A 15,570-nucleotide genomic window follows, 5' to 3' on the forward strand; every position below is an offset into this window, starting at 1 on the left:
TCCGTTAGGGGGCAGTAATGCACACAGAGCGGTTAATGTCAGCAGAATTTTACCAAGACGAATACTGTCGCTCAACAAACGTGTGTTAGCCAGATAACACTAAAGTTAACAGGCAGTAGTGCAGTTTTTCCTGTGGACCGCTGTCACAGACCACCATGGAGCTGACATGGTACGTAGCATTCTCACTGCCACTGGTTTCTGTCCTTTGAATCCTTGTGGATATTATTTATCAGCTTGAGCTAAGTACGCTCGCTACATCAAGTAAGGATTAGCACATGCTGGCTAACAGGAGTTGAGAGAGCTCACTTACGCTTTGTGTGGCGTTGACTTAACGTTATTTATATGGACTCAGATCCCATTTAGTGGCTACCTTAGGAGTAAAACCTTTACTGTTTAACTCCGACCAGGAGCCGAAACATGTGCTTACAAAACGAGGCTGCACCATGTTATTTATCCTTGGCTAGCTGTCTGTCAAGCTGCTTAAATAAGACGGGAAGTTAGAGAAAACTTAAGAAAATATTTACAACTGTTAGACACTTCTACCATTTTTTAAAAATAAATCTAAATAAATGTTGTTTTACTAGTTTAAAAAAATAATGTTGTTTCTATATTATTTCGTTTTTCTCGCTCATTTTTCCAGTATGATAATACCGTTAGCTAAACACTAAATTTGTATTGTTTGTACCTGACGTTACCACTTTAATATTTTTTAAACGCTTTTTATTTATAATCAGTTCTGTTCAAGAATTCATTATAACAACAAAACAACGTTTATATTTTGAAAGGGAAAACAGGAAGTTGCACCTGAGAACAGCTGCGCAACATTTCTCTCAGAGAAACACGTGTTTCACTTTGTTTACTCTCTGTTTGGCGGAAACGTTGATTTGATAATAATAAGACAACAAATATAAATTAGGATTATATTTGTGCAAAAAAATAGTGCATTAAAATATATTTTAATATTTCGTTTATTAAAGTAATCGAAAAATGAAATCAAATTGTGTGTATATATTACATTTTTTGGATATATTGTGATATTGATATTATTATCACTGGGATTAAAAAAACATCCATAAGTTAAATATGAAGTTGGGGTGTTTTTTTTTTTCTCAAAACTTTGAGTCGGATACCTTAAAATTGCGACACTAAGTCAAACCTTTAAGAAAATAACTTCAGAAGGTGTGTTCCCCCCCCTGTCAGTAGATTGTATTTATAAAATACTATACTTTTTTTAAAGTGAATATTGAATATTTATACTTTTGTTAATTATCTGTCAGGTGGCTTTTTTATTTCTTTTTTGTCTTACATAAACAAGTTTATCTAGCAATCAATATTTTGTAAAATTGCAGCGTAAAAGAGTAATTATATAATATATACAGGGCCCTACAACAGCATTATAAAAACACCAGTTAAATTCTAGAAACGTTTGGCACTTTGGAATGGTTTAATAACAACATAGGGTCTCTAACATCTTTTATTTTCTCTTTTTAAATTGAAGGGAAGACCACCCAGTTCCTGAAGGGCCTTTCTTTTCCAGAGATGTTTATGACAAATATTCCCTTGCACCTAATATCAGAGAACTGTGGGCCTTTCTCCGAGGGTATGTCATTAAATTAACAGTTAAAGTAAACTATAATTTCAAGTGCATTTACACTATCTGTTTATTCTACTCGTGTTTTCATTCTCCTTCTCCAAGTCCTGTAGAGAATGCCAAAGCCAAACAGGAGTGTGATGATGGGGCTGCAAAAGCCTCCCGCTCTCCTTCCACAGATGAAGCTGCAGAGTTTAAAGACAACAGTTGCATCAGCAGCCAAGCATCCTGCTGGGACAGCTGTGATAGTGAGGAGCTAAGTGCAGACAAAGCCGTTGAAAGAACAGGAGACTTTGAGGATACCAAAAAATCAGGAGCAGAGCAGAAGCAGATTAACAAAGATGCTCCCTTTCCCGAGCCCAGGCTCCCTTATCCCTGCCTGTCCAACATTTCTAGCAAACAACAGGAGACATTTCTTGGTTTTTTAATGAATAAGAAAACCAAGGATCCTCCAGAGGTATCAGCATTTGCATCTTAATGCTCTTAATGGGAGCTTAGTCCTGGTAGTTGTAATTCCATTACTTGGGGAAAAAAAGACCCTGATTTTTGTTTGTTTGTTTTTTCCAGGTCTTAAAGGCACGAGTGAACAATGAAGTGATGCACTTCAATAGCTACCTCCAAGATGTGGCTAGAATGTGTGCTGATGACTACAATTTCATATCACAAGGAGCTATGCAATATTCAGAGGTACTGATACTCCATCAGTTGCACCTCTCGTTAGCTTTATGTGGTTTAGTTCATAAGCAATGAAACACAAACCCTAATTGCTTTTTCTTTGTTGTTTTTAAGGAATTTTTAAGGAGCTGTTTGGAATGCATTAGGACGCTTCCCCAGTTCTACCAGATCCACGAGCTGACCAGTTTAACAGGAGGGACATTCGATCCAGGGCTGGCGCTGACCTTTGAAAAACAGTTGCTGAATATGGTAATGTACATCTGCAGCCGCTTTTCAGTCTCAGCAGTATCAGACTACAGCCTTATATAATTTAGTTGTTCAGAAATTAAAATGTCTTTTTTCCCTTGTTTAAAGAAATTAAATCATCACTTTGATACCTTCTCAGCTTCGAGTGTTGAATTGCAGAATCAGTTTTTTTGCTGTTGATTAAGTTTCTCTATTACCATATTTCTTCCCTTTATTTCTCCAGGGCAGTGTGAATATTACAGACCACAAGATAGTGCCTGCTGATGCACAACTTGCATGGGATTATCAGAGTGTTTCATCAGAGAATCCTCCAGCTAAAAAGGCTAAGGACATGCATGCTGTAAGCAATTGTCTCACTTTTTGTAATTGCTCCATCAAAGTAAGCCACAGACACGTTTTACTGCTAGAATGAGATTCATGACCTCGGGTCTATTGAAATTCTCTTTCGCCTCTTGCAGTTTTCACCAAAGACACCAGAGGGTGTTCATGTCTTGCTCAGCAAAATTAGACCTTATTGCATTTTTCTGAAAGATGCCAGGTCACACATGTTAATGTCAAACCCCGTTTAACTGTAGAAAGTTGTGTATCCACTTGTTTTTATTTGACTGATACATTAGATTTTCTCATGTTCTGGTAGTGTGATTTTATTTTATTTTTTTTAATGTGTGTTTTGTTTCCCCCCCCCCCTCTCCAGATTGTCAGTGGTGATGGGAATGCTGAGAAGCTCTGTGCTTGTTATGAGCCTCATGTTTGTTTGACTCGAGATGCCTTGGTCAGGCTGCTGGACAACCATGGCCCTGAATTTGTGGAGCAATGGGAACTGCCTGTTTGGGTGAAATTAAACCAAGGAAAAGGTACAGCACACATCACATGCTGTTGTAGTGGAAGTTAATTAGAGCCAGCTTAAGTTTTACTTCCAGCAGTTAAAAATGTGCTATCATGGTGAAGTGAGAAAAAAATATAGATTACCCTTTTTAAGCTTACCCAACAGGTTTTATAGGAATATAGGGCATATTATGACCTAACAAAAACATGCTGCAGAATTGAGCTTCATAGGATTACCAAAAAAGAAAATAGCAGAAGACATGTTCACATTTTTTAAAAGTGAGAAATAAATTATATGTTTATGAGACACATAGAGTATCTAATACCTCATTGATGCTCACTGTTGTCACCTTCGTGAAGTGTGGTGTGCTGCAAAAGTGACGTCACAACTGCTGACACGCATCACTTTAGCGTCATTTTAGCTTGCTGTGCACCTTTTGTAGTTTTGTAGCCTTGTGCGCGTGCCAGTCTTTGCTTCCATTTCACTGAAATGTCAGTACAGGAGCTCACAAATTCGAAGAATCTGTAACAACATTGCTGTAACAGCTTGAAAAGATGACACTTCCTGGCAAAAACTGGCAAAAATGTCTTTGCTGCCTGCAACAAGACTGTGAGGACATCACAGTTGGTGCACAGCACAGCCAATGTGGTGACCATAAACTAGGCATTAGGTAGCTATTGTGTGTATTGATGTTATATGGCCTGACGGTGGTACTGTTTCACATGGCCCTTTTTATTCTTATTCACAGTCGGTAATCAGAAGAAGACTGTGTATATAGACTCGCCGCTCCTGAAGACTGAAATGACAGTGAGAGAAAGGAGTCATATCTATCACGAAGAGAGTTTGAAGCGGTCCATCAAGAAGAATGGAAGTAAAAATGTGTTCCATTTGATGACAGAGCTTCCTGTAAATAAGCAGAACCTCTCACAGGTATGTTTATGTGTAAATTAACTGTGGTAGTGGTGGTGTTATCTGGTCTTATTTCATTAGAGCAATTCTTCTTCTTCTTTTTCTGAATTAGGAAATTTCCCCGAGAAGCGTAGTTTCTCTGGAAAACAGTGGTCTGGATTTTGAGGTGGATCTCACCGACCTGGAGACATTTGGAGAGACGTCAAAGTGTAAGAAGATCCCAGATGAACAGGATGGATATATTAAAAGTAAAAAAGATAGAGGGTCCCCACTTTCAAAAAAGATTAAAACGTTCAGTGAAGAGATGAGCAGCTCCTCAATAAAAACTAACGACTCTGTGTCAGAGCCAGCTCAGCAGGTTTTGAGTGAGCACATTCAACCGGGGACTGAACAAGCAAGACAAGACCCTGCCCTGCAGAGTGATGAAGACCAAGCTTTTACTGGAGACTCGGATGATGAGAAACTGGTCATTGATGACTCGATGTCTCCAGTGAACACTGTCCCAAAACAAAGTAAACCTCAAACTGTAACGTGCTCTGCACACCCTCCAGTTGTTCCTGCTTCTGAGTCCACTCCTGACAGTTCAGAGATGTCTTCCCCTCAAAGAGTTACAAGGGCCAGACGGCAAGCCAAAAGAGCAAAAGACTCTGGGGACCAGCTAGGTGAGATCCTGCGCATGCAGACAGCCATGTTCAAGTCTGCCAACGAGATGGCCAAATGCTCTGCTAAGTCGCCCACCCGATGTGCAGGGCCATCAGTTCACTCTCATCCAACATCGCTGGTTAAACCGTGTGTGTCTTCATTTTTGGAGAGAAACCAGAGCAAGGATGGCGAAACCTGTGTGGTTCCCCCCCAGTCTTCATCCCTCAGTGCAGACACTAAAGAACATAAAAGTTAGTGTTGATTGATTTTCAATATGGTGGTTTAATTTCTGTATGACGTGATTACCATGCAATGCTTCATTGACTCTCTGCTCCTTTATTGACCCCCTCAGAGCTTCTTTCACAAGACCTGCAGGCTACAACAGAAGATGAGCAAGATTACGAGGCTCCTGTTGAGGGCAACCTGTTTTATAAACTCTACAGTCTGCAAGACTTGTTACTCATGGTGCGCAGCTCTGTCTCTCTGACCCACACGAGAAAAGTGGGCAGCAGGAAAAACCAGGTATAAACATTCATTCTGTATATGCACAATCCTCAGAATGAGATTTGTTTTTAATATTGACATTTGATCTGTCCCAATAGCATACACCAGTGCATGTCTTGCCTAAGCTGGAGTACCAGTTGTGTTATGGTGTTGAGTGCCTAACCAGGAGCGAGGTATGCAACTTGTGGACAGAGACTTTGCTTCACTCCAGCACAGTATCTTACATAGGTAACGTTTTTATCCTTGTTACTTTCAAACTTGTTGCTTTGAGATACTATTAAAATGATGATGGTTATGTTCCACACATGGTGCTAAATTGAGCTAAAGGAGAGACCCTTTGGCTTTCCTTTTTTTAACTTCGTTGCCAAGGAAATAGCCAATGTATCATTTAGACAGCTTAAAACAGGCCAGAATACAATCAGTGGGGCAGATCCTTCCACAAACCAGAGAAATAGTCTTCAGATGACTCATCGTCCTCCTCTGACTGTGTAATGGTTAGGTTTACTTAGTTGCCATAGCTACAGCCACATGTGATCATGTGTTATTACAGTGAAGGCAGTGTGCTAAGCTAAGCTAAGTGTTGTTTTGGGCTTGAGTTGCATTGTCAGTGTCTCCGTATTGCTTATCTGTGACTCAAGATTCGGGGAAAGACTCCACCTTTTGTCTGTGCTAGGTTCACTGAACTGACTCATGTAATCTTGACATGCATGTACTGTGTTCCTTTTGCCTATTGTATTAATTAAACACCTTTATAGTTCACAAAAGGTACACACATTGGCACATTCAAGAGAATGGCTAACAAGCCTGTGTGGCAAAATAATGTCTGGTTTTGCCACTAGTGGTAAGAACATTGAGCTATATGAAATAAATAATATCCCACAGCTATTGAAATTATATGGTGCTAATAGAATTCCTTACTTTCCTTCTTTGTGGTTTATCATGTGGTTTGTCATGGGGTATTCTGCTATTGTGTATTTATGGCTGCTGTTGTCAGCTCTAAAACACTCTGCAAATGAAGGAAGACACTGTTGAAATATGCAGGCCTTCCCAGCTGGAGTGGAAGGCAGGGAAGAATCAAGATGAGAGGGGGCCAACGAGCATTTCTTAACACCCACTCAAGCTGGTTAACAATGCTGGCAAATTACCACAGACTAATTACTTTGTGAGCACCAGACATAGCACGGATGATGAAGTGAAGCTCTTGATGTGCACACTAGCTCTTGTTGTTCTCTCAGTTTGTCTTTCACCCTGTCTCCATGACTCTGTAGCGCACATCAATGCACACACATCAAAAGTAGCTCTGCTGCGAAAGCTGCCTGATGACTGGAAGCAGAACGTCTCCTGTGGGTTCAAGTGAGTGTTGTTTCAACAAATGTGTGTCGATAAAAAGGATTAAGCTAATCACCTCAGAATGATTGTGTTACTTAAGATTTCGAGTTTGTCTTCTTGAGTTTCAGTCAGAGTGTTGATAATCCAGGACTTTTCATCACCTCTGAATTTGTTAGGTGCCAAGTAAAGCAGATAGACTGAAACTTGCTGATGTCTCTTTTCCAGGCTTTCCAAGTCATTAAATATACTCCACCACCTACTGAAAAAACTTACTGGGTAAGTTGTTGCTAACACAAATTATATTATTACTATTTTTGTTTGTATATTGTTGTCGTTAAGATCCTCCACCCAAATTTTATTTAATAATTGTAAGATTCTGTTTTTTTTTTTTAATATAGTATTCTTTTTTTTTTATTATTATCTCTTTTATTGGGACAGCTGTTGAACATAACAGTAGTTTGCCTTTTTACACTTTCTTTGCTGTCACATTTTAACTTATAATTGAAAAATAAAGAAGACAGAAAAAGAAGAGAAAAGAAAAGAAGAAAAAAAACCCAAAAAACTAGGGTTAGGAGGCAGCAGAGCAGGTAGGTTTACGTAGTACTCAGGGTTGTAACATCATATACAAAATCACATCTCATATGCTTAACATAGTCTGTCCATTTAGACCATATTCCGTAGAAGGTATCCCTCTGAAGTTTAAGAGAAAATGACACTTTTTCTATCGTATAGATCTCTTGTACAGAATGTATCCAGTCTTCTATCGTTGGTGGTTCAGGCTTAAGCCAGGCTTTTTACTTGCGGCCAGAAGGATATACTGGAGTCTTCTGTCGTTGGAATTCAGTTTATCCACTGGTACATTGCACAAAAATATGGTCTCAAAAGTTGAAGGAAAAACAAATGAAAAAAACATTTTGTAAATGATCATGGATTAGAGACCAATACTGGTGAATAACTTTACAGTCCCAAAAGATGTGGAAATGGTTAGCTCCGTTTCCCCCACATCTCCAACATTTATCACCAATTCCTCGATATCTTTGTTGAGCAGGGGTAATGAAAAATCTCATAATGCTTTTCCAGCAAAATTCACGCCAAACATTAGACCCAGTGGTAGCCCACTGTATCTTGCATGCGTGAGCCCTTATATAGTATTCTAGGAAAGTGTGTGCACAGATTTATTAAAATGTACAAACATACATGCAGATACATTATATAAAGCAAAAACAGAGTTTATACAATTCTATCACACTTGAAAGTCAATATTTGGTGTGACCACCTTTATAATTCAATACAACCTGGATGAACACTTAGGCAAACTTTCTTTTCATTTCTTTAAGCAGTCTCCAGAAATCGTCCTCTAGGCTTCTTGAAGGACATTCAAAGCTCTTCTTTGAATGTCAGCTGTCTTTTGTTTTATTCTCTGTTAACATGATCCCACATCTTCAGTAATGTTGAGGCCCGGCTTCTGGGGAGGCCAATCCATGACTGATAGTGTTCCATGGTGTGTTTTTCCTCTCCAGTTAAGCTTTTACTGCAATGACGGTGTGTTTAAGGTAATTTTCATGCTGGAAAAGGAAGCCAGTTGCCAATCAGACTCTTTCCAGATGGTATTATATGGTGGATGTAAAATCTGACAGCTCTTTTTTGTCTTTTGTTAATCTTTGACACTACTGGCTTAGATGTAGCCTTAAACCATGACTGAGCCTCCACCATGCTTTAGAGCAATAAGACACCCCCCCACCCCACCCCAGTCTTCATCCCTCAGTACTGACACTAAAGAACACAAAAGTTGGTGTCGATTGATTTTCAATATGTTGGTTTAATTTCTGTATGACTTGATTAACATAACAGTGCGTCATTGACTCCCTGCTCCTTTATTGACCCCCTCAGAGCTTCTTTCACAAGACCTGCAGGCTACAACAGAAGATGAGCAAGATTACAAAGCTCCTGTTGAGGGCAACCTGTTTTATAAACTCTGTAGTGTTTGTTTAAATGTTGATGAATTGAATGTAAAGTCTATACCCCAAGGAGGTTTTTTTTTTTTTTCTTCAAACTTGCTCATCAGCTTCAAGTTATCAGAAAGTTGGCTATTGATTCTTAAAACTTTGTTTAAGCCGATGAAATGTTCACACTGTTCGCTCTGGCTGCCTCGGGCTAAAACTGTGACGCAAGTCTGCCTTCATGTTTGCGCTGGAGAATTACTCAATCAGAGAATTACTCAATGACACTCAGTACATGTGTCAACTTCTTTGTCAGCGCTTCATTCTTCATCATTTCTTCTAAGAATGGAGAAATCATTGCAGTGCTACAACACGTTTCTGTGAGTGACACAGTCTCAAGGACTTTGTTTGCTTTTGTAGGTTAGAGGAGGGACGATACCTGATTGCACATAAATCGGGGGAACCGTTTGTGACCATCCTCAAAGCAGCACATGGAAAAGGGAATGGGGGGGGATACGACCTGCATCAGGCCCACAGCTCTGTTCCACAACCCCCGGCTTTTGGCTTTGTGCCTTGGATACCTGTTGATCCAGCTGTAGTGCTGCCCTTCCACCAGCAACATGGAAGGGTCCCCTGCACCTTTCCACCAACACCCATTGTGAAGGTTTGTATTCATGTTTTCGCTACAGTTACCCTGTTAATTCAAAACATTATAGGGAAAAAAATCTCCACAACAACAGACATGTGGCCCAGGTTAATAAAGAGCGACAAGAGGAAAGGTTGCTATGTTTATATCTAGGAGTCCCCACCCCCACTCCAGAGAATTTGTAAAAGCAAAAATACCTTAAGTTCTTTTTTAACAAGTTAAACCAGAATCTACTGCATATTTGTTAGTGGTAGCCTAAAACTAACACCACCACCCCAAGGAGAATTTATAAAAGCAAAAATAACTCTTCTAACAAGTTGAACCAGAAGCTGCCTCATATTTGTTAATGGCAAAGTCTAAAACTAACAGCAGGGACAAATACTGAGAAGAGTTATTGGCTTTTCTGGTTTAGATTCTGAGACATTCATTGGAGGTCTGTCTGAAATTTAACATAGCAAATAGCTGAACGGCAGCAACTTTGAGCACTCAGTCCTTCTGAAAATGACAAATAAACATATTCTCTTATTGTCCATCCTACCAGAAAACCAATGGAAGCAACAAGAAGACGCGCAAGCAGAAGAAACGTACAGCCAAGCGTAACACGTATGTGAAAAAGCTCATTCAAAAGTCGTTTTAAGATCCCTTTGTTAATGTATTGTCATATAACTTCATGATTTGCATTAGGAGAGCTGGAGGAGGAGCTGCACATGCATGTCTAAAGAAATAAAAGCAAAGTCCTTAAAGTATAAATGTGGATCCTGATGCACTTTTATTCTATATAACCTGTAATTTTGTTCAAAGGTATGTTTGTATATATTTTGTTTACTTTTTGTGTGAAAAAGAGTTAATAAACTGAAACTGATTTATAACGTTCTGATGTTTTTGACTGTGGGAAGTTGGGATCAGACACACCTAGGATTTCTCCTCACGGCACAAGGCTTCAGTCACTTTGAATAGTGTGTGGGAAAACTTGGCTCTAAAACTCTGAGCTGCTGACTCGTAGCAGATTAGGGTGGAGTCATGAGTCCACAGAAAGGGGGAGGGAATCAGTCAGGGGAAGTGAAGTGGCAAGCCTTTTCATATCTCTGAAAAGTTGAGCCTCCACACCCAATCCATTTAAACATCACCAGGACAAATCTGTGCATCATCTCAGCTTTTACAGCTCAGGTAAGTGTGCTGGAATTTTGTCAACTGTTTGTTAATAGAATAAAAGGAAGTACGGTTCAGTTTACACTGCATAAAGCTTCAAGGAGTTTTTAAGGAAGCATTTTGCATTCACGAATCATGACCTATGACTTGCATTTTCACAGTTTGTATAAAAGAGTCTCATTTCTGTTTAAGTTTCAGTTAAGTTTTAGTTCTTCAGGTTCTTAAAGCAGTTTTTTTCCCGCTTGTCCACATGTGAAAGAACTCAGTTGCCTTACAACATCGAAGTGCAGCAGCACATTTTCCAGGGCGTGTCACTTCGGTGTTTCTAATGCGTCTGAAATCTTTTACTAGAAACTCCTCTGAATGTGGCAGAGCAGTCAAAAAGAAATAACCATTCGTAAAAGGAATAAATTCCCCTGCAGTGACTCGGCTTTGTAAAAAGCAACAACTTTATTTAACTTCTCTGCCTTTGTTAGAAAGACCTTGCTTTACCTTCTTAAATGATTCCATCTCCAGTCAAAATAAACATGGTCTTGTGCAAGTCAGTGATAGGATTATAGCGAGATTTGATTATGAGATTTTTTTTTCCCCCACAACAGTGAAAATGGCTATGGTATCAGAGTTTCTGGGACAGCTGTCTCTCAACATTGGGGTAAAGTTCTGCTTTCTTTTTTTCTTCTTTATCATGGCAACTCTTTTATCATTTATTTGTTACATGCATACTTAATGTTTAACTTCTCCACTGGCAGCCTGCCACATTTAGCTTTAAGGGTGAGCTTTGTTTCAGTCACATACTAAAAGACGTTCTCTGGGAAACTGACATTAGCTCAACTCGTGCACTCAACCTGACCTTTTGTGTGCCACCAGTTTCCTAATGGAGGTTAAGAGGTTAACAACAAAGCAGTTATTTTACTTCTTGCTTTGACTTCTCAGGGTCAGGATCCTTTGTTCCCCACTGTGGTACCTGCTCCTGACTTTGACCCTGATAAAGATGCTGCCAGGATAGAGACCGCCATCAAAACCAAAGGCAAGATCTCTCTCTCCAAAAAAAAAAAAAAAAAAAAAAGGAAAAAGAAATGGTGCTTGGTTCTGCAAATTCTTGCAACAGATGAGTAACTGGTATTTGTGAGTCAGCCTCGTGGCTTAAAATGTTTGGACCACATTGGGAACACCTCCATGTCCACGCCCCAGTGCTGGCAGAGCTGTGTTCTGGCCGCTGACTGAGAGCTACTGGCACTCCTAACAGCCCACCGTCGTGCTGCGGTGAAGAATGTGTTCAGAGTGGAAAAATGTTTTTCTGCAAATAAGAATTGGAGGAAATTACACCTCATTCCCATGTTGCGTTTAAACCTTTACTCAGACACGATATTTGTGTATATCCATCCCCTCTTCTTCGTTTAAAAGGTTGTTGTAGGGATTTACTGATTGTGTCTTTCTTTTGTCATCATAACCTACTCAGATTTCCTAGTATTGTTAAAAAATTCATTCATTCCAGTACTAATATATTTTAGTAAAGTAGTGCTGCATTTGTGTAATTAATGTGTTCAAATCGTGTATAATCAGGTGTGGATGAGCAGACCATCATTGATGTCCTAACAAAGCGGACGTACGCCCAAAGGAGAGAGATTGCTTTTGCGTATGAAAGGAGGGCAAAGAAGGTACAGCAGGCCTAAACTCCTTCATGGCTTTAAAGCGCCATTCTTTGTCTTTTCAGCAATATGCCAGACATTAAGCATGATTGGGTAATGCTGTTATAATTTATATAGGACATGATCTCAGCCCTGAAGGGTGCTTTGTCTGGCTCACTGGAAACTGTAATCCTTGGACTGATGAAGAGCACGGTGCAGTTTGATGCCTCAGAGATCAAGGAATCCATCAAGGTAAAGTGTGGTTTGTTTGTTTTTTCTCTCGCTCAGGGAGATTTTGTGGAAGGGCAACACCGCCCTCTGCTGGAAACAAAAAGCCATTAGTCTTGTGTCTTCAGATGGCTTTCAGGTGTGATCGTTTAAAATTCTCCTTTTTTCAGGGCTTAGGAACTGATGAAGAAACACTGATTGAGATTTTGTGCTCACGTAGTAATGACGAGCTGGTAGAAATCAAGAAGGTCTACAAGGAATGTAAGTACGCTTTGAAATCCTGTGTAAAGTTTAGATTACAGTTGAGGTTGCGTGCTTTTCATTTACTATGCATTGTTCTTGTTGTATTACATATCATATCATGTCTTAATCAGTCATAAATCAAGTTATGTGACTACTCTGGTTTCAAGAGATGGCTAAATCCCCGACGTGAAAATATAATTTTTATAGTGTTCAAAAAGGAACTGGAAAAAGATGTGGCTGGAGATACTTCTGGAAACTTCGCTAAGTTACTATTGGCTCTTGTGCAGGTGAGACATAGCTGCATTGTTCCTTAAGATTTACATACATATAGGTGACAAATTAAAAGAAAATACTAGTGGCAGTGTTATTCTGTGGGGAACATTGTCCGGGCTCGTTGTCCCCTTGAAAAGAACGGTCACTGCAAATCAATGATTTGTAGTTTGTAGATGATTAGTAGTGTCAGTTGCCAGACATCAACAAAGTTGAACACCTGAGATTTTTAAAACACAGTGTGGATGTATAAGTGTACATATTCCATTATACAGTACATCCAAACACTCGTCCACACATAATTACATCCATGCAGGTGTTTGGTGCCAAATATAACCTGTAAAAATGACTTTTCAGCAGTTGCTTGTGAAAATGACCTGAATGTTGTTTATTTTGCCGCAGACCAAGAGAGCTGAACCGTCCTCTGTTACAGACTATGAAAAGATTGATGAAGATGCCAGAGTAAGTTGTTTGCCTTTGAATTAAACAGATTTTTGTTTGGGTCTTATATCCCTGTCATGTATAGAATAATAGAATAATTAATATAGAATAATTAGAAATTTTTTCATTGTCCATGAACGGCTCTTTTCTGTGCCACAAGCTAAATTCTGGCACTGTTTAAGGATATTTGCTCATGCCTAGGCTCTCTATGATGCTGGAATAAAAATTAAAGGGACTGATGTGGCGACCTGGATCTCCATTATGTCTGAGAGAAGTGTACCCCACCTCCAAAGAGGTGCCCCATCCTTTTTACTAAGAGCACTATTAATACACGTGGATTTGTGATCCTCTGTTGCAAGTTGTGAAATGGACCCATTACACCACTCAAAGAATTTTTTCTTCTGTGTCTTAGTATTTCAGAAGTACAAGAGTTACAGCCCCTACGACATGCAGGAGAGCATTGTGAAGGAAGTTAAAGGAGACTTGCAAAGATCCTTCCTGGTGCTAGGTACACTTTAGCAGTGCATTTAGATTATGAATGAATGACAACTCCCCAGTTTTGGTTTAAGAATTCCTTCCAAAGTGATAAGAAACATATCTTCAGAATGTAAGATGTACTTCTTTTAATATTTGTTCTTTTTATTTGTTCCAGTTCAGTGCTTTGAAAACAAACAGCTGTACTTTGCCAAAAGACTCAATGAAGCCATGAAGGTACTTGCACTGCTGTTCTTTTCCTTTTTCTTGAGATGTGGCTATTTTGAGGGCTAGACTGTGTTTTTTTTTTAATCCAGCAGATGTAAGAAATACATCTGCTTGTGAAAGTGTAATTTAGCTGCAGGAACACAGAGAATCCAAAGTTGACAAAAGTTATCTTACAACAGTGTTGCATCAGCTGCTGCAGTTAAGTTTGGAGCGTGTGCAACTTAAGTGCTGACTTGTGCTCGTTTCCTCAGAGTAAAGGGGCCAAAGAGAAGATGGTGACCAGAATTATTGTGTCACGCTGTGAGGTGGACCTGAGAAAAATCTGCTCTGAATACAAGTCCTGCTTTGGGCAATCTCTGCAACAGACTATTATGGCAAGTGAATTTTCTAACCTGCCTCTGGTCTATGAGTGATTTACAGTAAAGCTTGTTCTGTCATGCAGCATGTCTAACTTGCTGTTTCTGTTCCTTCTCCAGGAACATACCAAGGGAGACTACCAGAAGGTACTGCTTGGCCTCTGTGGACCAGGGCAATAAAAAGAGTCATCAGATGCAAAAGAGCCTCTTTATCCATAACTGGAAAGCTGCGCTTTGAATGTCAGCTGGAGGCCACCTAAGCTCATCTCATGTTTTCTGGATATGCATTTGAATGCAACATTTAAGGAGAGATTTTTTTGTCTTTTTTTTGTATTTCATACATGAAGAGTCTGTGTCACAGTTTGTTTGTTATACCAAAACGGAAATAAAGTTGCTTTGTTTGAACATTGCTCATTTTTTTTGCCTCAGTGTTGCTTTATGTGGATGTTTACATGAATCGCCACCAGAGGGCGATATATGTAAACGGTAAAAGCAGCTGCAGAAAGCTCTGCCCCTCTGTCTTGGGGCCTTACATTGCGTATATCTGCTGAAGGAATGCAGATATGTTTAAAAAAAAAAGATATATGACAAAATATTTTTTTTAACAGCAACCTTTTTACCCACCATTATTATCCTTATTCTTAATTATTGGGCATTTTATAAATATGTGAAAGGAAATGAAAATGACAAAAAACATTTTGTCTGCACAAGAAATGAAAATACATTTCTGAGCTTTGAATATAAAAAAAAATACTGCATACATTTTCTTCCAATTCAGACATTCGATGGCAAACCTCATTTGCAAACATAAAGATTCACGACCATAAAAACATTAATGTACAGTGTGAGCAGTGCTGCGTGTTTTCAGATAAAGAATTACAAGAAACAAGCTTCGGTTTCCACTATGAGATTCCATCAAGATGATTTAATCATTAGTGTGTTTTTCTGTGTTTGTTTGGTGCTAATATTTTAATTGAAAATGTTAATTTTACCTCCGGCCAAGATGATTTGCATACCACTAAACAAGTGTCTATACAACGTGTTTCTGCTGTTTAGTTTGTGGTCTCTCAGGATGAAATAACCACCACAGTGTTGTCAAGGCATTTCTACTGAAGTATAAGGAAAAAAAAATAGCCCCAAAAGGCAAGTTCAGTGCTGCTGAGCACAGTGATGAGGAAAGGATCGGAAGGAAAGTGCAATAATCTTGCGAAAATAAAGCGGCGTGCTGTGGCTCAAATATGATAG

General features: G+C 39.2%; 2 protein-coding genes across 2 annotated transcripts; both read left to right on the forward strand.

Annotated features, from left to right (window-relative positions):
• The first annotated feature begins 36 nt into the window (after nucleotides 1-36).
• On the forward strand, nucleotides 37-10,177 carry ice2 (interactor of little elongator complex ELL subunit 2). Its single transcript, XM_087843128.1, has 16 exons — nucleotides 37-169; nucleotides 1,499-1,600; nucleotides 1,697-2,048; nucleotides 2,159-2,278; nucleotides 2,381-2,515; nucleotides 2,736-2,852; nucleotides 3,207-3,366; nucleotides 4,087-4,268; nucleotides 4,360-5,140; nucleotides 5,242-5,411; nucleotides 5,492-5,621; nucleotides 6,662-6,746; nucleotides 6,948-6,998; nucleotides 9,083-9,326; nucleotides 9,850-9,911; nucleotides 9,993-10,177. The coding sequence occupies exons 1-16, from the start codon at nucleotides 156-158 to the stop codon at nucleotides 10,033-10,035; spliced, it is 2,748 nt and encodes a 915-aa protein (XP_087699254.1). The 5' UTR covers nucleotides 37-155; the 3' UTR covers nucleotides 10,036-10,177.
• Nucleotides 10,178-10,318: 141 nt separating this feature from the next.
• Nucleotides 10,319-14,730, forward strand: anxa2a (annexin A2a). Its single transcript, XM_006789314.3, has 13 exons — nucleotides 10,319-10,475; nucleotides 11,057-11,109; nucleotides 11,391-11,484; nucleotides 12,021-12,115; nucleotides 12,224-12,337; nucleotides 12,484-12,574; nucleotides 12,764-12,843; nucleotides 13,229-13,288; nucleotides 13,469-13,562; nucleotides 13,680-13,775; nucleotides 13,920-13,978; nucleotides 14,221-14,343; nucleotides 14,446-14,730. The coding sequence occupies exons 2-13, from the start codon at nucleotides 11,062-11,064 to the stop codon at nucleotides 14,503-14,505; spliced, it is 1,014 nt and encodes a 337-aa protein (XP_006789377.2). The 5' UTR covers nucleotides 10,319-10,475; nucleotides 11,057-11,061; the 3' UTR covers nucleotides 14,506-14,730.
• Nucleotides 14,731-15,570: the final 840 nt, after the last annotated feature.

The sequence above is a fragment of the Neolamprologus brichardi genome, chromosome 7 (assembly GCF_056152115.1).
Source record: "Neolamprologus brichardi isolate AB-2024 chromosome 7, ASM5615211v1, whole genome shotgun sequence".
NCBI classification, from domain to species: domain Eukaryota; kingdom Metazoa; phylum Chordata; class Actinopteri; order Cichliformes; family Cichlidae; genus Neolamprologus; species Neolamprologus brichardi.